General features: G+C 49.6%; 1 protein-coding gene across 3 annotated transcripts in view; it reads right to left on the bottom strand.

Annotated features, from left to right (window-relative positions):
• PRICKLE2 (prickle planar cell polarity protein 2) overlaps nt 1-22,441 on the bottom strand; it is a 156,191-nt gene that overhangs the window by 32,717 nt on the left and 101,033 nt on the right. For all 3 annotated transcript variants that reach the window (XM_064594173.1, XM_064594181.1, XM_045862020.3), the window contains exons 4-7: nt 22,012-22,149; nt 17,755-17,958; nt 14,317-14,503; nt 8,142-9,017 (exon numbers count right to left, since the gene is read on the bottom strand). In XM_064594173.1, coding sequence (XP_064450243.1) covers nt 8,142-9,017; nt 14,317-14,503; nt 17,755-17,958; nt 22,012-22,149 — 1,405 coding nt within the window. The remainder of the gene's footprint in view (nt 1-8,141; nt 9,018-14,316; nt 14,504-17,754; nt 17,959-22,011; nt 22,150-22,441) is intronic.

Below are 22,441 nucleotides of genomic sequence, written 5' to 3'. Positions count from 1 at the left end.
TGCCTCCACCCCGGACCCATTTTCCAGTGTTGCCTTTTCAGTAATAAAATGAATAAAATCAGCAACCTTTTCTCTCCTTTCAGCAACCATGGTTACTTACTCTGGGTAGAGATGACGGCTCATGCCCAGGGAGGTTATAAATAAGCCTCCTGAATGGTTATTAAAAACCAGGGCACTGGAAAAATTTCTCTGAACCCAGAAAATGTCAGTGAGACCATGACCTGAAACAGGCGTGCATCGGCCCCTCTGGGGTGAGCTCTATCCAGACTGGTCTGTCTACTGCCCCTGGGGCTCTGAGAATATCCTCGGCTTCCACACATAGCACAAAATTGACCCAAAAACAGAAATGTGAGATGAACAGATTCTGCCATGAGTTCCACTCTGCTGGTTTTCATCTGGCCTTCGGTCTGTGAGTCTGGTTCAGAGCCATGAAATACCAGTAAGAGGGCACCACTTCCATAAGGAACACAGAGAAAGTCACTCCACGGGACCGTCAGAAACCTGAATCACATCCTCAACACTGAGCAGAGGGTTGGGCTCTGTCCAATTTGCCCTTGCAAAACGTCTCCTTACTGGCCTGAATTCCCCAAATTAAAATCACTGCGGAGGGGGCGCCTGGGTGGCTCAGTCGTTAAGCGTCTGCCTTCAGCTCAGGTCGTGATCCCAGGGTCCTGGGATCGAGCCCCACATTGGGCTCCCTGCACCGCGGGGAAGCCTGCTTCTCCCTCTACCACTCCCCCTACTTGTGTTCCCTCTCTCGCTATGTCTCTCTCTGTCAAATAAATAAATAAAATCTTTAAAAAAAAAAAAATCACTGCGGAGGCATGCCCCCTTGTCTCCAGCAATTCGTGGTGGACATATATAATGAACATATGACGTCAAGTTCACATGATGGGGCTTCTGGAGGAAGGAACCAGATCCGGGATCAGTCCCAGATGGGGTGGGCTCAGTAGTAGACACTTGTGCTGTTTACTTCCTTGTAGTACAATCCCATCTCCTTTGAAAATGCTACCTTGGTTTCTCTTTGAGAAGCCCATCTCCATTCTCAGTCCCTGCAGTTTGGATGGGCTGGACCCCATCACCTAGGGCCCAGGATGGGCGTGTGACTCAAGACGGACCAATCAGAGCGAAGATTCCTCCGCCCCTCCCACCACAGGAGTTAGTTTAAGAATTGTCAGATGATTCAAGTCAGGCAAATGAGACCCCATTCTGGGACTTTTGGCGACACTATTACAAAAGATGAGTTCCCATTTCCCTTCACCTGATGCTAGTGGATGTTAGCCTAGAGCTGCCCCCAGTCGTCTCGACTACCACTGGGAAGAGCCCGCCTGAGACCCAAGCCAGCCGGTGGGGAGGAAGCAAGAGCCCAGAGAGAGAGGGAAAGAAGGTGGGTCCCGAGGACATCATTTGGGCACCTGGGTCCAGCTGTTCCCAGAACCCAAATCCTGTGAACTCTGTAGACTCTTGATTTAAAGAAAACAAACTTATTTGTTTACACCAGTTGAGTTGGGATTCTGACACTTGCAAACAAGAGCTGCACCGTTCCCATGAATGAAGACGATACTAAAGCATTCTCCAGGCTGGCCCTGAGGCCAACTGACAGGACTCTGGGTTTTCTGATCTGTAATTCCAGACCGGGCCACCCATCCTTCCCAGCGTAGGGGAGGAACAAAGGATCTGGGCCATGAAGTTCATGAGCATGACTGAGGTGTGGCCACTCAAGTAACAAGCGCCAGCTGCTTAGGAGGTTTGACCCAACCATTTAAATAAACTCGGGTAGAGGATGCATATCCAAACTATGCAGAAGAAAAGGAGCAATGTCCCTGCCCAGAATTAAATATCGAAATGTTTTGCATTATAAGGATTAAAAAACATTGCAGACATTCTTGGTCAAGTGAGCTGTTCCAGTTGTTGCTCCAGATCCCCACACTGTTGTTCTCTCATTCTCTCCCAATTTGCCAGCAAGGCTGAAAAATTACCCTGCGACCCCCTAGCAATCAGTAGATCTTGGTGTTGCACAACGAAGTGCCCCTTGTCAAAGTGTGTCGGTGACACAGGTGTGTAGGTGCCACAATCGTGCAACACTCATCAAAGGCAGCAGGAAGCCCTTTCAGATTTCTGTTTTGCCTGGGTCTCTGCATATCCAGGCCAATGACACATGTGCTTTCAGGCTGATGCTGGCCTGGGTCAAGAATCCCAGAGGTGGCAAACTTTTATACATTTCGATGTTTTCAATTTGATCCTCTTCTGTCTCTCAGGACCCTTGCCCCGAAGGCACTGTCACCCTGCCAATTTTCTCTCCTAGGTCACCATCCCATCCATCCTCCTGTATTAGTCTTCACTGTTGTTTACACTGTGGGCCTTCTTTCATACGTTTGTACTTGCCAGATATTCCTACCACAGGGCCTTTGCACATGCTGCTCTTGCTGCCTGTAATCCTCCTTCCCTTGTCCCTTAGGCATCCCTTTTTTAGGATACCCTATCTGACTTCCCTGACTCAGCTATATCCCTCTTTGTATGCCCTCTTCGCCCGCACTTAACCACAGATTCAATTTCATATTGTACAATTAGATGCTTACTATCTACGAAACTCCACTAGACTGTGAGGGGCAGGAAGGTAGGCCCGTTGTCCACATTAGCTCAGCACTGTATCCCTAGTGCTTTGCACAGGCAGTGGCCCCTACTTAATAGTATTATCAGCTAATGGCACTGAACACTTAGAGGACATCAGGCACTGTCCTAAGTTCTTTACAGGAATTAACTCATTTAATTCCCACAACACCCAAGAAGGCACGGCTGTCATTTCATTTCAGAGATGAGGACACTGAGGCACAGAAAAGATAAGCCCAAGGTCCCAGAGGTATTAAACCACAAAGTCCAACTTCCAATGGCCGACTGGTCTACAGCCCATGCTCTCATTGACTCTGTGGTAACTCATAGGGTAGGCCCTCAAGTCACACTGGCTGGCTGAATGAAGAATGAATGAATGCACAGAAACCATCCTTTCTTTACTCCCATCCATACCTGCATTTCCTTCCTACAGGTTCCGGCTCTGTCTGACCCAACCACTCCTTGTGGCATGTGGCTGATCCTCAAGGAAGAGCCTCATTGCTGTGCTCCAGGGTGCCTTGCTGGGGACCAGCTGACCATCTCCAGTTGTCCTTTAGTGCGGCCTCTGCCTGAGGCAACTGGTCCCGATTTGAATTCAACTCTTCACCTGGCCCCAGTGTGACCTGAACTGTGGCCCTGACTCATGCTACAGTTTTCCTCTGCCTTCTGCGGATGCCTCCTGCCAGGTGCCCACCCCTGGACCGTGTGCACCTGTCTCCTTTGTCTTTAAGTGCCTCCCTGACCCAGGAAGGTCATCCTGGACTGCCAGCTTTGCCTTCTGCCATGTTCTCCAGCTTTGCTCCAGCCCTGCCAGGGCCCTACGGACATCAGCAGACTGGCTGCGACAGGAAAAGAAATCCTGATCCTTCAGATGGAGTCACTGTGCAAATCCTGACTGTGGCCATGACCCTTCCTGCGGGGATTATACCAAGGTGGTTGAGAGTAAGGGCCTTGCAGACTATAACACCCAGGTTCAGGTCCTGGTTGTCAGTGGTGACCATGCGGAGGTCATAACCCCCTTGGACTTGAGTGTACTAATCTGTGAAATGGGGAAAAGAATCAGACTTATCTCATGGGGCTGTTACGAGGATTTGGAGAGATGTTACATGTGACACCACCATCATGTCAGACCACAGTCTGTGGTCTTAGAGTTGTCGCCCATTACTCCTAGCATCATCATCCACGTGTGCCATGGTAAGGGGGTTAAGGGCACAGGCCTGGAGCTAGAATGCGTGCATCTGAATCCTGCTCCTCCATTTCCAAGCTGTGTGGTCTTGAGCTACATAGCCTCTCTGTGTCTCACGGAAGTCATCCATAAAATGGGAATAACAACGGTGTCTACCTCATAGAGATATGGTGAGCTAGTTTGCACAAAGCCCTCATTACGGTACCTAGTACGTGACCAACACCCCGTAACGCCCATTGCCGCTGTTGTTATTACTATCTGCAATCCTGTGATCACCCAGGCTGCAAGCTGCTTTGCAGGCACGTTTAGGCAATGGAGGGTTCGAGAGCTTCTGCGAGGTTCCAATGGTGCTCGTGTCAATGGTGAGTGACTGTGCTCGCCTGACTCACTCTGCATGAGCATAACGGATGGCCGGTGTTTTCGAGGGAGAAGGGGCAGTATGCTCCCGGTTCTAAACAAACCAGGAGGTGCCAAAGCCCAGACCAAAGCCTAGCAAATCAACTGGGGCTGTTTCTCCAGATCTGTTCAAAGGAAAAATGCTGCCTACAGAAAGATCATGCTTTATGCCAGATTAAACACTACAAACTTATTCAATAACATGAGTTATTGACTACGGAAGAAAAAAAAATCCATTATCGTGAAGACTAGCTTTCACCTAAGGATCAAGGTGTTTTGACTAAGCCTTCTATGACACATACTTGTTACTCACAGACTAGGATTCCACGATTTAAAGATACACAATTCTGAGCACTGCCTTCTCAAAAGACTAGGGAATTTTCTAGCAAAATTTAAATGCAACAGTGGGGGTTGGCAGCAAAACAACTGACTTTCCAAGTCTAGTCAATACCACATCTTTGGGGTGCGTGCGCATGCGTGTGCGTGCGTGTGTGTGCGCAGCGTAGGATCTGGAAAGCTATTTAAGGTTCGCTCCAGTGACCAAGGATGAAGCAGTGCTTCGAATACGAGCTGCAATCTTTCTTGCACACGGCTATGCCTGACAGATCTATGGAAACACAGGGGCGCAGAATGCATTTCTTCAGTTCCCTGTTTCTCATGCTCTTTGCATGCTGGTTAAAAAAAAAAACAGGGTCCCACGGGAACATCTGCAAACCTAAAAATGCAAACCTGCACAGCTGGCGGATGCTGGGAGATGTCAGTAGCCAAAACATTCCTGGAGGCCAAGGCTGCGCACCAGTATGCTTGGGATAAGATGCAAGCATGATAAAAATGCAATCATAACAACAAGTATCAGGTAACCATTATAGAAGGTCCTCTGCGTTGAAGACTATATTAATGGGTTTTCATGCATTATCATATACTCCTCCCCAAAACACTACGAAGGAAGTACTGTTATTCACTAAATTCCATAGATGAGGTAACTGAGCCTTACAGAATGTAAGCAATTTGTTCAAGGCCACCCAGCTCCGACAAGACAAAGGCTGGATTTGAACTGGTACCGCAAGCCATTAATTGACAATCTGAAAAACTGGGGCTCATGTGAGAATTTCCACAGAGACTAATGATGGGGTTAAAATTGGGCCCATCCTACCAGCTACCTCTCGCCATCTGTGCTGCCCAATAGGGCGGCCGCTAGCTACATGTGGCTAGTGAAATTAAATGTAATTTCAAATTCTCCTCAGTGCTCTTGAGCGCTTGAAACGGGGCTGGTGCAGCTGATGGCCTGAAATTTTAATTTCATTTAATTTTCATGAATCGAAATTTCAATAGTCACATGTGGCTACTGGGCAGTGCTGATCTCAGGCATTTTTTTTAGCAGCATCAGACACGGTTCCGGGATGCTTCCCCCAAATCTGAGACAGAGCGGGGCATTCGGTGCTTTGCCCAAGGGCCCGTAGAAAATCATAGGGATAAATCCCATGCCTCTTCTTTGGGATCCGAGATGGTATATTCTTCAAACATAATCACGTGGCCTTTCCAGTATTTCCCAACACCCAGATCTCCTGATTTTCTCCTAAGTCACCCCATGAGGACAATAAAGTCAAAACAGACAAGCCCAGGAACAGCTGTTCTCAGACAATGGCTGCATCAGCATCAGCAGGGAGCTGGTTAAAATGCAGCTTCCTGGGTACCCCCTCCATAGTATCTGATGCAGGAGGTCTCGGGGGACATCCTGGATTCCATGTTTGAATCAAGCAGCCAACGTCGAATGCAGGGGGTCTAGCTTTGCGAAACGCTGCTTCAGAGGCTGAATTACCTATTTATCTCCTGGCCTCTTAAATAATTATAGCATATAGAGTTTTCGAGAATAGCACAAACTGGGCTGAAAGCCAGGCAGTCATCACTCGGCACCAATTGCTCGCTTCTACGACACAAGGTAAGGTGCTTAGTCACTGAGGCCTCATTTTTGTTCCCTCGGAAACATGAGGGTAAAGATACCTGGTATTTGTCCCCAAGGACACACGAGAACACAGACGTGAATGCATTTGGGAGGGATAAGGGTTAAACACCCTGTAGAGACACCCTATGACTTAGAGACATGCTTTGCCTGTCTAGCAGAGTTTACATAGATTTCACATTTTAAAAATCCACACGTTTAACTTGTCTGGAGGAACCGCAACTATTGGCAACCTGGTATGATTAAGAGCACTGCTCCAGGGTTGTAGGCACATATTCAAATCCCCACCCCATCTTTTAAAAGCTGGGTGACTTGGGGCAAAGCCTTCAACTTCTCTGTGCTTCAGTTTCTTCAACTCTAAAATGAGACTCTTAATAGTATATCCATTTTCTAGGACTGGGAGGGTTTAATTAAGTGAGTTAATATTTATAAAGTGCGTAGGACCAAATCTGGCATGGGGTAAGAGCTACATGGCTGCTAGATGAATAAATAAGTATCTTTGCATGCGGCAACAACCAGCTGGGGCTGAGCAGGGGCTGACATGCACAAGTTTATGACAAGCTCCACCAAGACCCACTGGACTCTGGGGTCCCTGATGTAAGGGGTAGACGTGTGTCTCCCTCCTCAGGTGCTCCACCCATAAGGGAAGTGCATCTCGGGACAGTACTTCTCAGCTGTCCATGGCGAAGGACCCGTTTTTTATTCTCAATCCACCGTGGACAGATATGTGACCCTCCTGAGCATGACTGACACATAGCACATGCCACACACAACTCAATCGTGGGTTGCACGACACCCTGACTGGTCCGTACCTGGACCAGGAAGACGAGCCCGCCATGCATGCACTCAGATGTCATGGCAAGGTCAAACCGTTCCAAGAGTTCCTAAACACTGTCATTTTTATTTTTTTTTATTTTTATTTATTTATTTATTTTTTTAAAGATTTTATTCATTTATTTGAGAGAGAGAGAATGAGAGACAGCATGAGAGGGAGGAGGGTCAGAGGGAGAAGCAGACTCCCTGCCGAGCAGGGAGCCCGATGCGGGACTCGATCCCGGGACTCCAGGATCATGACCTGAGCCGAAGGCAGTCGCTTAACCAACTGAGCCACCCAGGCGCCCCAACACTGTCATTTTTAGTACTTCTCTCACTGCAGGCTGCGGCTAGCTTCCACGCACAGACTACATGTTGTGTAGCGCCGTCTTAGAGAACTTCCACATCGGTCCTCACAGGCAAATGGGCTAGACCATTTGTCTGGAGAAATCAGGCATTGGATGGTCTCTCTCTTCCCCCTTCGCTCCTTTTCAGCCTGCCTGCCTTCTCCTGTCTATCCACATTTCTTTGGTCTCTATCTGTACATTAAAATGATCTCCCTAATGAGACACTGGGGTTCGGAACGGCCTTGGAAGCTGTCGTGGGTGCCGTGGTGTCTCAAGCACCACCCGGTGTTGTCAGGACTGCCTCCAGCTCACAGCTGCCTCTTCTCCTGAATGTTCTCCTTGGCCAGTAGTACCTGCCATGCCCCCTGCCCCTATCCAAAACCTCATCCCGGAGCTGCTCTCTAGCGGCCCAAAGCCAGTGACTGACAGACACGGTGTGTGGGACGTCAGCCCCTTTGTCGCAAGAGGGAGCCAACTGTACAATTCAACCCATCCTCCAGAGCCCCCTGTGGGGTCAGACTGAAGTTCGATGCCAGCCCAGATAGCACTCTCTGCTTGGCTCCTCCCCCAACCCTGGCCTGTCTCTCTCACCCCCCTTCCCTGGGAGCCCGCCCTCAACCTGTCCCAGGCATCCTCATCCCTGTCTCAGGCCCTGTTTATAGGGAACACGAGCAAAGATAGAAGCCATCTGAAACTGGGGTTCCCCTCCCGAATGACCTTCTGGAGGAAGGCACATGGCAGGAACAACATGAAAGTCCTGAAGACCAGCTTCGGGTCACTCAGAGATTATTACCTCTTGCTTTCTGTTTTCCAGGTGACCAGAACCTACCTGTTGCATTAGACAGGGCCAGTGATTCCATGGAGCCCGGGGGGGTCTGCTCTGTGGGCGTCACGTCCTCAGTATATTTCAGGGAACTGATTGGATGGCGGGTCCGACACTGCTGAGTGGATATGCCCCCTTCCTCCTCCTCTTCCTCCTCCTCGTATTTGGCGACTGGGATGTTGCCTCGGGTTTCACTAAAGCTCTGACTGGACATATCGCTGTAGCTCTCTTGGGATCTCAGCCTTCCCGGGTAATAGTCCTCGCGGCATTCCTTCATGAAGCTGCCACCGTGCCCCTTCATGGCCAGTGATGAGCTCCTTTTGGGGTTGCTGAAGTGCTTGGCCCACATGTCAGGCTGGGCCCCGGCCCCCTGCCCTCCTGGACTGTAGGAAGTTCTGATGTTGCACTGGCTGAGAAGCTGCAGGGGACTCTGGGACTGGTTCTGCTCCATCTTGTTCCCATAGTGGTAGGGCTCGTCCCGGCTCCGCCAAATGGGGTCCCGGTTGAGGCTGGGCGTCTGGCTGGACAGGCTGAGCAGGTCCATCTGCAGTGACAGGGGGTCCACGTCGGCCGACAGTCGGTTGGAACTCACCTGCAGCTGGCTGTGCTGGTTTAGCATGGGCTCCTCCGTCTTGCCCTTGTTCTTGCCGATTTTGGCACTGCGCCGGGACTCCTTGGCCCTGGCGTTCTGGAAAGCCGAATCGGAGGAGTCAGAGCCATTGGGGTCCTCCCCGGCACTGCAGGCCCGGGAGCAGAATATCTGGCCCTGCTTTGGGAGGAACGGCCGCCCCAGGAGGGATTTCTTGCAGTGAGCACAGCAGAAACAGGTCTCGGTGGCATGCCAGTGTTGGCCGTCGTAGGTCATCTGACCTTGGTCGATCCCTGGGGATGGAAAAGACACGGAACAGGCTGACAAGCTGCTCGGAGCCCTGTATTATGATGTGAAACACACAGCATCCTGGTTTGGCTCAGGGTTCCAGATACAACAGAATAAAATAACGATAAATCACTAATCAGAACCTCACATAAATGGTATGCATGTCCCATTATGAGAGCCCCCTTGTTCTACCAGTCAGCTGCTTCTTAACTCATTTGCTCTGAGCAGAGAAACAACTAGATCAACATGGCCTGTCCATGAATCCTTCTGCCTGGAATAGATTCTCCCAGACAAAATTACAATAATGCCACTAACACATGATATAAAACTGCTTTAAATGCTTTGCATATAGGTAAAGTCATTTAACCCCTCCACTGTATGAGATAGGTTTCTAATATTATTTCCATTTCTCAGATGGGAAAACAGAAGTACAGGAGGGTTAAATAACTTGCCTCACTCAATACAACCAGGAATCACAGGTCAGATCTGTACCCGGAAGTCTTGCTCCTAACCGAGACATTGACACTTTCTCTTTCACTCTCCTTGGGGGTCTGCTCAAATGCCAACTCCTTGGAGAAGTCTTCCTGCACACCTGGTAGCATGCTCTCCGCTATTTTTCACCCTGACCTGCTATAGTTTTCTTCACAGCACGAACTGTTTGACAATGCACCACCACACATGCGCATCTGCTTATTAATTCTCTCCCCTGCCAGAAGTGAAGCTCTAGGACAACAGAGTCATTAATTTTCTGTGGCATGTCCAGGAACATGGCCTGATGCATCAGAGGGGCTCTTTATATGTTGAATGGATGACCTGAATCCCCTACCAGCACAGGCCATTCAGATGAAGAAATCATGGTAACAGTTCCGTGGAAAAGAAAAAAGTGGATTTCAACACTTGGTAAGGAAAAACTCGGGTGTGGTTCATCAAAGACATCCTCCACAAACACGCACACCCTTTGCTTAATGTCATCAGGGAAGGAAGAAATACATTTCCTCCCCAAGCAAGGGCTGTCCCTGGTTTGCATAATCTTGTTACACACCTGCCCCGCAGGAACCTCCCAGGGGCCCAAGTGCTCTTGCTTCTCAGCATCTCTTCTGCCCCCTGCTGGTTCTAGGACTTAATCTCCCTGTGGGACACCACCTTTTTTTTTTTTTTTTTTTAAGATTTTATTTATTTATTTGACAGAGAGAGAGAGCACACAAGTAGGCAGAGCGGCAGGCCGAGGGAGAGAGAGAGGGAGTAGCAGGCTCTCGCTGAGCGGGGAGCCCCACGCGAGATTTGATCCCAGGACTCTGGGATCATGACCTGAGCCGAAGGCAGCCGCTTAACCGACTGAGCCACCCAGGCGCCCCTAGGGACACCACCTTCTTGCCACCCTTGGGCCATGAGCTTTGGGCAGGGCTAAAGCCATGCCTGGACCTAGTACTGGCTAGTAAAAAAACTGTATCTCCCACCCTAGTGGCTGCTTTAAACGTGGGCGCAAGACCTGCACTAGTCCAATGGGAGAGTCACCTGGGACTGTCGCTAAGATAGTGACGTAGGGAGGTTTTCTTGACAGCAGCTGCTAAGCTGGCAGGATGGAAGTCTGGATGCATTGGGGTCCCCCTCCTGTGGGGAGAGCCTATGGGCTATGCAGTCTCATGCAAGTACTGCAGAATGGAAGGGGACCTTTGCAAGACTCCTGATTTCTGATAATAAAAATCTTTGCAGAAATGTAGTACTAGTGTGAACCTCCACCTTCAGTGGCTAGCAGTCTGGAGCCTGGACTCGCCAGGAATCACTCTGAGAGCCCTGTCTGCAGAGCTGGTAAATAAGAACCTGGAGAACGATCTCCAAAGAGAAGGGCAAGAACAAAGGGCAAAAGGCAAAGCTGCTGTCCCGGCCTCCTGTGCTCTCTGCCGCCTACCTTTAGGTCCCTGGAGCCCAGGGAGAGAGAGGCACAAGGCACTTCCTCTCCTACAAGCTCCGCCCCAAACTAAGGGGTCTCTGTTTCTTCGGGAGTCTGGCCCTAGGGACTGAGAGGGGAGTTTTAGAGGGACGGAAGCTGCCACAAAGGCAAAGCGAAGGCAAAGCGGCCACCGTGGAAATGCACTCCGGGTCAACAGGGCATTCCCGGGAGGAGTGGGAGCTGGCGGGGCGGGGCTAGGGACGGGACCCAGAGCTGCGGCTCCATCCACACTTGGTGCCCAGGCTCCAGGCAGGAAGCAGGGCAGCAGTGTGGGAGGCCGAACTCTGGGGTCCTGCAGAGTGGGGCTTCAGGAGTCAGTGAGGAGTCAGAGGAAGGGAGCTTAGCATCCCAGCTGCATCCCATTCCAGCTGGTTGTGATGGAGCTGCTGAAGCCCATCTGCTGAGGTTCCAATCCCGGCTCTGCAGCTGTGCGACCCTAAGCAAGTGGCTTCATCTCTCTGTGCCTCAGTCCCCTCCGTGGTAAAACGGGGACAATAACAGTTCTGACTTCACCGGGTTGTTATGAGTTAATGTGCAGAGGGTGCCTAGACCTGCATCTGCTAACTACTCTCACTGCTCTTCTTCTCCTAGTTTCGTTACGCCCTGATTGCCCATCTCCCTCTCTGCTCTGAGGGTCACTGCCTGGATGGAGTCCAAGAGCGAGCTCTGGGGCTGGCTCCGTCTTCCCTGCCGTCCCCTGCAGAGGGCTGTGCTCACCCCCGGCTGTCCCGCAGCCCAAGCAGCCACAGGCTCACCCGCTCCCTGTCAGAGGCACGCAGGAAGCTCGGTTCCCGTATTTGTCCTCCCCCAGCTGCCTCTCTGAGCTTCTGCAGGGACACACGCTCTGATGTGGCAGCGGGGGCCCAGTTCTGGGGATGGGGCCTTGCAGAAGGCTGGGCTGGGGGTGGGGCGTGCAGAGGGGAGGCGGGTGACAAAACGGCCCAGCAGGCAGGGCAGTGTGGTCCCCAATCAACATCCCTGATGTCAGATGGTCCTGTGAACAGGTCCTGAACTCGAAACATCTGGAAAAGGGCTCTGCTGTTCCACATCTAAGCGTTCCTTTTTAATTCCCCCCTCTGAGCCCTGGAAGCCCTTCTTGGAGGGCGTATGTGTGTCGAGCGCTGCTCTAGCCTCGGTCTGTTTACAGGACTGTCTACTCTGCTGCGCGCCGGCAAAAGCCCCGTTGCCCTAGCGACGGCTGCCTGATGCAGGGTCCGCTCTGAGCGGCTGTATAAATACGGAGTATTTGTATAATAGGGTCAGAGCAAAGCACCAGGAGATGGTGGTATGCAGGAGAGACAGAGCATACCCTTTCACTGTTGCAGGAAAATGAGGTTTCACAGAAAAGTAGGGGAAGGGAAAGAACAAAATCAGGGACCACATTTTAACTACAGCAGTGATAATACTGCAGGCCACAGAGGTCCCCCTCTCTGGTAAAACGCTGACGCCTTTTTCTGGATTTAAGAGGGAGGAGAAGGCAGTGCCTGTCAAAGTCCTGAAATAGCTAGAAGGAGAGAGAAAGAGAAGAAAACAGAGGGGCCTTCTGAGGTGGACCTGCTGGGGTGACCGACAGATTTCCTCCCTTCCAAGTTGCTGAGCAAACATTTTAAGCGGCAGTTTCTGGTGAGGCTTTTAAGGCCCAATGGAAAGGGACAGAAGAAATAGCAACACCAGCGAGAAGCGGGTGTCGTGGTGGCAGGTGAGCTGTCCGTACCCTCGCCGCCTGCTGGCAGACCCAGAATCCACGCACAGCAGTGCTGGATCAGAAAGCTGCACCATCTTCCCCCCGACACAGCCCACCCTGGCCCTCCTCACGTGGCCAGCCACCTGTCCAAACTGAGGTCCCCATTTCCTAACTCTTAGCATCAAAGCAAGTCTGTTTCCCTGTTTTGATCTTGTGAGAAATGAAAGCTGGTGGGTCCCTGGTTGAGGCATCAGGCCGTGAGAGGGAGAGGCCAGTCAGGAGTTAGGGGAAGGTAGATGGGCACATCACCCAGGCCCCCCAGCAGGGAATACTGCATAGCAATGCTGAGCCCCGGGCCCGGCAGGGACTCCAGTTCCAAAAGGCCTCAGGGAAGCAGACCTGAGTCTGCGGGGACAGACTGCCCAACAACAAAGGACCACTGAGCACACAGTAGGTGCCTTGCCTGCAAAGCTGGGATTTTTACCAGCTCCCAAAGCTCTCCAAAGTACTAGTTAGGTTTTCATTTGAATAAAAGATCACTTCTGACGAAGCAGGGAGACAAAGTCACTTCTTTTGGTTCCTGATAAAATCCTTGACATGGGGGCAAAATGGGCTCCCAGGCTGATTATCTCCACATCTCCCCACTAGAGGTAAGAAGCTGGCAGCTTCTGAGCAGATTTCTTGGACGTGCACAAGCCACAGGAAGAGCAGGTTGCTGGTCTCCCAGACATTCATCCCCTGCTAGCTCTTTCTTTTCCTTTTTAAAGGGTGGCTCATTCTGAAGGTGCCAGAACAGGCGAGCTGAATGAAGAAGCCACAGATGCAGCATGATCTGGAAGAGCGCTGAAGGGTTGAACAAATCGGTTATTTGCGAAGGGAAAATGATTTCCACCATCTCAGATCTGCTGCTTCTTTGGGGAGTTTATAGCTTATAAGCTATTTCAGGTTCTCTTGCTTTGTATTTGGCTGGGTCAGCTTTTGCTGAATTTTTTTTTTTTTTTTAAAGACATGCTTGCCAGAAACCATTTGGTTTTTTTGACAACCCCTTCCTACCAAGAGGACTCTGCTGGTTCCTCCCTCTGTGGATCCTCAAGTTTTCCAAGGAGGCTGTGGAAGACATCTGTTTACATTTTCCCTCAGAGTTTCCTTCTGGGACTTCTCCCCCTTGGTAGTGGGGCTGTACATCCCATAACCCCATCTCGGGGGTGGGCCTATGACTCAGGCAGGCCAACCGAAATACCCTCTTGTCCTGTTTCCAGGGTGGCACACGTGACCAAACCAGGGATGATAAGGCTCCTATTTGGAGGAACCGATTTGGATACTAGAACAGATGTGGCCTCACTCCTTTTGAGAATGCAAGTGCTAAGATTATGTATAATCGGGGAGTCCTCTTAGCCAGCATGTGAAGGCAGCTTGCTTTTTACCGATGCCAACAGAAGGCAAGTAGTGCTGAGACACAAAGGATAGAAAACCCTCCAGACTTTGAACCCTTGAGCCATCCCTACCTGAAGCAAGCACACTCCTTGAACTTTCCAGTAAAGTGAGCCAAGAAAGTCCCTTTTTTCACTTAAGCCAGTATGAGTTGAGAGCCAAAGGGCTTCTAACTATGCCAGATGCCAAGGAGACCCAGTCACATTAGGAGTGAGCTGAGTACCAAGCGTTGCCTCACCTATGTGTTGGGCACAGGTGTCGCAATACTCTGCATACAAGGACTCGAAGCAGCGACAACAGTAGGGCCTTCCCTCCTTCATGATGTAGCGCTGGCCGCCAAGCACCGTCTCGCACTCGAAGCAGCAAAAGTGTTTCATGTGCCAGTGCCGTCCCTCAGCTTCTGTGCATTCGTCTGCAAAGATGATCTAGAGATGGGGAAGCCAAAGGATCAGTGGTTGAGACCCAGCCAGGAGAATGCACTTTACCGGAGAAGAGCTATGGGGACCCCAAACTAGAAGGAGGGCAAAGCAGGTCTTTCCCACAAATTACTCAATAAAAAAATCTTATCTGTACTTGCATATTCTACATCGATATCAGTTAGCACATTGGGATTTGCCTAAAGCATAATTAACCACAGTTTTGGGCCTGCCCAGATATTAATTGAACCACATTTTAATTAGAGAAATAAAGGTCTACCCTGAAGAATATAAAGCAAGACCAGACACCGATGGTTTGTGGGCACTTTGGACAACACGTACATGCCTTATTTGGCTGATGCAACATCTTTTTAAAAATAGGGAATGTCATTTTAACACCTAGACTCCTGGTTTCTTTGTTGAAAACACAGTATTTGAGAAGGAGGACTGCTAGATGAGTGGTGAGTTCTCCAGTTCGGTCATATTTTTCACCACTCACTGCTGTCTTAAAATGAGTCACCTTCGTGTACAAAACCTGCCTTGCCCTCAGAAGCATTTGTGTTTTGACCTCTAATATAGACTTTTTAAAATTTCAAAGCACAGGCTTCAAAGCTGACTACAAACTACAGTAATCAAGGCAGTGTGGTACTGATATAAAAACAGACGTACAGATCAATAGAAGAGAACTGAAAGTCCAGAAACAAACCCAAACATTTATGGCCAACTGATTATCAACAAAGATGCCAAGGACATTCAATGGGGAAAGAATGGTCTTTTCAACAAATGTGGCTGGGACAGCTGGATAACCACATGCAAAACAATGACTCTAAGCCGTATACAAAAATTCATTCAAAAGAGATCAGAGACCAAAGGAACTACATACTATAAAATGCTTAAAAGAAAACACAAGTGTAAATTTTCAGGACCTGGATTAGGCAATGGTTTCGTAGCTATGACATCGCAAGTGTAAACAACAAAAGGAAAAAAAAAACAGATTAAATCGGACTTCATCGGAATTAAACACTTCTCTGCTTCAAAGGACGTCAAGAAAGTGAAAATGTAACCACAAAATGGGAGAAAATAGGTGCAAAGTATGTATCTGATAAGGAACTAGTATCCAGAATATAGAAGCAACTCCACAATAAAAAGAAAAATCACTCAATTAAAAAAAAAAAACAAACAAACGGGCAGAGGATTTGAATACACAGTTCTCCAAAAAGAAGATAGACAAATAGCCAATAAACACATGAAAAGATGCTCAACATTATTACCCATTAGGGACAGACGTATCAAAACCATAATGTGATACCATTTGCACCCACTAAGATGACTAATGAAAAGTAGTGTTGAGGATATAGAGAAACTAGAACCTCCTTCCCTGAGAGTGGGAATGTAAATGCCATAGCTTCTCTGAAACAAAGTCTGCATTCCCTCAAAAACTTGGACACAGAATTGCCCTATGACCCAGCAATTCCACTCCCACGTAGATACTCAAGAAAACGGAAAAATATATGTCCACACAAAACCTGCATATGAATGTTCATAGCGGCATTTATCATAATACTCAAAAAGTGGAAAGAACTTAAATGTTGATGGACATCAACTAACAAATGGCTCTACCTAACATGACCTATACACACGAACTGAGTATTATTCAGCCTTGGGAAGGAATAATGTGCTGATATGCTACAACGTGGATTCACCCTGAAAACATTACACCAGATGAAAGATCATGTTCACAAAAGATGACACACTGTCTGATTCCACTTATGTGAAATGTCCAGAATATGTAAATGCATAGAGACAGAGAATAGACTAGTGGCTGCCAGGGGTAGGGGGAGGGGAGAAGGGAAGGGACTGCTAATAGATACAAAGTTTCTTTTGGGGGTGATGAAAATGTCCTGGGATTACACAGCAGGGAGAGTTGTGCAACTTTATGAATATGCTAAAACCCACCAAACTGGACACCTAAGAAGGGTGAACCTTATGCTAGTTGAATTACATCTCAATAAACAAAAATTTCAAAAACCTCAATCACCATATTCTATTTGCCATTAGATAACAATAAAGTATTAGGAGCACTAATTTCCAGAAGTGGAAACTGAGGGATGAAGGTAAAGTGGCTGCCTGAATTCAGGTGCAACTGAATTCAGTTTCCCAAATACCCATCTAGAGGGTCTCTCCAGAACATCACCATCAGCATTAGAATCCAAATTAGTTAAGGCTGGTCAGCTTCCTCCTAGAAAAGTGAACCCCTCCTAGGCAGGCAGGAGTGGGCTGTGGCTGAAAAGGGGAGTGGTGCTTGCAGAAGCCCACACTGCTGTTTGCTCGGTCAGATGGAACCAGAAATCCACTCTGTGTAGGAGGAAACCCCTATCCAAGATCTTTCCCAAATTATTCCCATAAAAGTGGTCAGGTTTAGAATATTCTCTTTTCTCCTCCAAACTTTTTATTTTTTTTAACTTTGTATAGAAATATAAGCTCCAAACTTGTGAATCCAAAGCAAATTTTCTCTTCTTGCAGTTTACAGATCAGATCTGGGTGTGCCTGTGGTGGGAGAAAACACCAGGCACAGACTTGGTGTTCTAGTCCGCTTTCTGACCTGGGGGTAGCCAATTCAAGTACCTCTCAGAGCGTGGGGCAGGACTCTCCTAAGGGAGTATGCACCTGCCTCCTGAATCCCCATCAGAACTTTTGTCAGTTACGGGGAAACGAAATAGTGCCACCAAATGTCCCTCTTCTCAAACCAACGTGTCCCATTGAAGCTCAGGAATCCCAACTCTCTTAAGACTTAAGTGCCACACCATTACTGATGATTACGCCCCGGGACCCAGGATGAAATCGAAAACTGCACAATGCTTTTCTTTGAGAGTTTGGGGCTGCCCTGGTGCCGGTGACTCTCAGCTACAGAAACTGCCCTCCAACCTGGATGCCCAGGAAATGGCGACCTGCTAGCAACCAGGGAGGGGTGGGGCTTCTCCCGCGAGGCGTAATCCAGGAAGGTGGAGCGGCCTCTGGTTTTCTTCTGTGCAGAAGAGCACAGGAGAAAGTGTGGCCTGTGGCCGGACGGAGGGGCGATGGGCGGGGCGGACGGAGGGGCGATGGGCGGGGCGGACGGAGGGGCGATGGGCGGGGCGGACGGAGGGGCGATGGGCGGGGCGGACGGAGGGGCGATGGGCGGGGCCTCCCCCATGGGCGGCGCCTCCCCGTGGGCGGGACCTCCCCCACTCCCCCACCGCGGCAGGGCAGCGTGCTCTGACCTCGTCACAGGCTGCGCAGCGCGGCTTCAGGCACTCGGCGTGGTGCCGGCCACAGTATATCTTCCCATCTTGGTAAAAGTAGATCAGATCCACCAGCAGCTCGTTGCAGACGGTGCAGATGAAGCACGGCGGGTGCCAGCAAACGCCGTGGCCGGCACGGGACGCAAACACGGCGATGTCCCCGCCGTTAATCTGGCCTCCGCACTGCGAGGCAAACAGACACGTCAGTACAAACACCAGCCCGTCTCTCTCTCGGGGGCGCGCCGCGCGCCGGACCGGATAAAAGCCCACCACTCCCGGGCGCCTGGGTGGCTCAGTTGGTTAAGCGACTGCCTTCGGCTCAGGTCATGATCCTGGAGTCCCGGGATCGAGTCCCACATCGGGCTCCCTGCTCAGCAGGGAGTCTGCTTCTCCCTCTGACCCTCCCCCCTCTCATGTGCTTGCTCTCTCTCATTCTCTCTCTCTCAAATAAATAAATAAAATCTTAAAAAAAAAAAAAAAAGCCCACCACTCCCATAAGGGCGGGTGGCTGTGAACTTGTTTTCAAGCTAGTAACCGTGCTACCTGCTTTACATACACGGGAGGGCGGGTTTTGCTTGCCCGCCCTCCCACTCTTCTTCCTTCCAAGGAAGACAAAGCTAAAGTCACTGAGGAAATCAGGACTCTCAAGGTGGGAAAGACAGAAAAGCTCCTTTGGCAGAGGCTCTACAGGCAGGGGGCAAGCTGACCCGTGGTGAAGGTGTCCGTATCTTCTAGAAGCTCCCAACTCCATCCGGAGGCACAGCTGAGTGTAACACCACAAGGAGAAGGGGGTGGGGGGGTGCATTAGGGGCGCTGTACCATGGGGGAGGGAGGGGCGCCTGGGTGGCTCAGTCGGTTAAGCGTCTGCTTTTGGCTCAGGTCATGATCCCAGGGTCCTGGGATTGACTTCCACGTCCGGTGGGGAGCCTGCCCTCTCCCTGTGCCTGCTACTCCCCCTGCTTGTGTTCCCTCTCTCTCTGTCAAATAAATAGGATAAAATCTTAAAAAAAAAAAAAAAAAAAAAAAAAGGGAGAGGGAGTGGGTTCATAAAAGTACTTAAATGATTTCTCCAAAGCCTTTCAGGAATATTTTCAGTCTGCTTTCTCTAACATCTTTTTACCTAGTCTTGACTGAAAAGGTACCACTTCTAAGGCCACACCATGGAAAGGGCTTCTCTCCCCTTCCTATCTTCTTGCTCATGTTCCAAAGTTCCTTTCCCAATGCAGAAAGGAACAAGGCAGCATCTCTGAAAACCCATGTTATGGCTGAGGCTGGGCCTCTGAGGGAGGAGTAAAGTGTGAGGGTGCTGGGTCCTGGGAAAGGCTCTCTGCTGACCATGGCATTGGCCATGAGGTTCATGGGCTGAGGATCTAGTTCCATGGCCTAAATGAGTGGCTGGCTCTGGGGACAATGTCTAAAGAGTAGAAAAGATACCTCTAAATACCTCTAATCCCACACCCCGGCCATCATACAGGATTAAACATTTCATAGGAAATGAAGTAAAGGTCTCATGGAACAGTCTCTGGGAGCTCATTAAGGTAGAGACCAGATAAAAGAAAAATACTGTTGCAGAAAGTAGTATCCTTGCCTTTTATAACGTTGGTAGACCTAGGATAGGCACAGTGATAACAGATAAACGGAAGCACATTAAAAATTTCGAGGGTTTATTTGAGCAAATACAGATTTAAGTTGGGCAGCACCAAACTGAAGGTGGTTAGGAGGGCTCCACCTACCTGGAGCCAGGAGGGAGGTGCTTACAGAGAAGACAGGGATGCAAAGCAAGGAAATTAATTGACCGGCTGTAGCTTAAGTGGTTGCCTTATTTGAGAAAGCCTACTTGCCTATTGGCAATTGGCTGGTCTTAAGTGTCATTTTCTCAATGGTAAGACACTGCCCTTGGCTTAGGTTTTGGTTTGCTCACACAGGTTATAAAGCTATCAGAGACATCTCAGTGTAATGGCCTCTTTGTTCAATTGCTTTAACAATACAGAATCCCATGTAATCCTCACCTTAATTCCATGATGTAGGCATTTGTCACCTACATTTTGCGGATGACAAAATGGAGGAAAAATAACATGGTCAAGGTCATCTGGCAGAAACATGAGTCGAACTTCTCTGCCTCCGTGCTTCTGTCACTATTCTACACAACTTTTGACACCCACTCAGAGAAATGTCCAACCTTCCTTTTTCCTTAAAAGAGCGCAGCTGGGCTGGTTCCAGGAGACGGATCTCAGAGGGACAAAATTCCTGATGCGAGGACACCGAATCTCACATCTTTTCTTTTTACTTATTTTTTAAACTGCTGTTAGCATTTTTATAAGTATTTATTTATTTTAGAGAGAGAGAGAGAGTGGGGTGGGGGAGTAGGGACAGAGGCAAAGGGAGAGAGAAACTCAAGCAGGTTCTGCACTGAGCAGGGAGCCCAACGCAGGGCTCGATCTCCCAATTCTGATATCACATTTGAGCTGAAACCAAGAATTGGACACTTAACCGACTGAGCCACCCAGGAGCCCTGTTTTTTTTTAAAGATTTATTTATTTATTTTTGAGAGAGAGAGAGAGAGTGTGTGGGCGGGTGAGGGACAGAGGCAGAGGGAGAGACAATCCTCAAACAGAATCCCACTGAGTGTAGAGCCTAATGCAGGGCTCAGTCCCAGGACCCTGAGATCCTGACCTGGGCTGAAATCAAGAATCAGTTGCCCAACCAACTGAGACACCCAGGAACCCCTCTCCTTTTTTCTTTTCCTGAATCTCACATCTTAACCACTGACCACCTGCATCTCAAGGGTGAGTATCAAGGGTGAGGATTCCACTGCCCAATCTCTGGTCCTGTGGTTCCCCTATTAAGTAGCATCTCCATTCCACCCACCTGAACCTTCTCACCCCATGCCTTTGAAATCTCAAAAAAGGGCCACCAAATGGCACCCACTCTCCTCAGGTAGTATCTCGATTTCTCCTCACTGAGCCAGTTCATGTATCTTCAGCACCTGAATGGTTTCCTTAAGAGCTTAAGGAACTGCATGAGGCTTTTCAAAGAACAGCACAGCCAAGAGCAGTGCCCAAAATGATGATCAGCACCAGAAGGCTCTGTGGCTAAGAGGAGGGGCAGGGAGAACCCAGGCAGGCTGCATTTCCACCTTTCTTTCTTTAAAACCTTCTGCTACCATGCCCTGAGCTCTCTGCAGGAGAGTAAGAGGAGAAACAACCCCCAGACCCAACTCAGTGAGGCCCTGGGGAGAATGCACGGGGGCAGGGTGGCACATGCATTTCGCTAAAGAACCCTCAAACCCAAGGAGACGACCCTTTACCACCCCTTTAAATGGTGCTGGGATGATCCCATGGTCCAGGCAAATTCCATTTTCTAAAGGACTCATTTTAAAACATAAATCCATCAAAAAAAAAAAACAAACCATAAATCCATCATGTCATTCCTGTGCTCAAATCCTTCAAATGGCTCCCCATCTCCTTCCAATGGCTTACACAACTGGCCCTCCATGAACTCTGACTTCACCTGCTACCTCTCTCCCTTCACTCCCTCTGCCGTGCCACAATGGCCAACGTGCTGTTCCTTGAACACAACAGAAAACGCTTCTGTCTCCAAGCCTTTGAGCTGCCTGTTCCCTCCACCCTCTGTGATCTGCAGGACGCACTCCCTCAGTTCCTGCAAGCCTTTGCGCAGAGGCCACCTTCTTCTTTTTTAAAGATTTTCATTTATTTGTTTGAGAGACAGAGTGTAAGCTAGAGAGAGCACGAGTTGGGGAGGGGCAGAGGGAGAGGGAGAAGCAGACTCCCTGCTGAGCAGGGACCACCCCCCACCCCCACCCCCACCCTCCCAACACAGGGTTCGATCCCAGGACCCTGAGATCATGACCTGAGCTGAAGGCAGATGTTTAACCGACTGAGCCACCCAGTTGCCCCCAGAGGCCACCATCTAAGTGGTGCCTTGCCCGGCTACTTTCCTGAAAATTGCAAGATCCCCACACTCCCCAGTGCTTGCAGCCTCCTTCCCTGCTATATTTTTTCTTCTTTATTTTATTGTTTGACTTTTTCCCCTAGAATGGACCTCCTTACAAGGGCAAAATCAAAAGCTGTCAAATCTTTTGTTCACCGCTGTATCGCCAAGAGCTAGAACTGTGCCCGGCGCATGGTAGGCACTCTATGAAACAGCTGTTGCAGGAATGAATGCGTGACAGGATGCCAGCACAATTCCTCCCCGCACCCTGGAATCCATGCTCACCTGTTCACAGATAGCTCCTGTCATCGTGACTGGGAAGGGCCTGACATTCCCTCGACCCAAGTTTTCACGTTTCCTCTGGTTGCTGAAGAGCTTCAGCTCCCTCTTCTCCTCCTCATCCAGGGAGTTGCAATATCGAACCTGGACAGACACAGAGAATGTCATGGAGGCCGTCGCCCTCGCTCCGTGGGATTTCTGAAGCCCACACCCCAGAGTTTTCTCGTTAAATGTGCTCCCACTCAGCTTTACAGCGCTGGCCTGCGCTGGCCCACCAGCGGGCTCGGGGCTGGTGAACGTGTCTCTCCCTCAGACAAAAGAGCCTTCTAAAGGCGCCGAAGTTCAGAGCCCAAGTCATGAGCAGGCTCAAGGTTCTGTAACAGTCCCTCAGCCTCCGCTACCCCACGAAGATCCACATCACGTCGGGGAGCTCTGG

The sequence above is a fragment of the Mirounga angustirostris genome, unplaced genomic scaffold (assembly GCF_029215605.1).
Source record: "Mirounga angustirostris isolate CCGP_5_RB_7025 unplaced genomic scaffold, mMirAng1.0.hap1 SCAF_1, whole genome shotgun sequence".
NCBI lineage: Eukaryota > Metazoa > Chordata > Mammalia > Carnivora > Phocidae > Mirounga > Mirounga angustirostris.
This window is presented reverse-complemented; position numbering and strand designations above follow the sequence as displayed.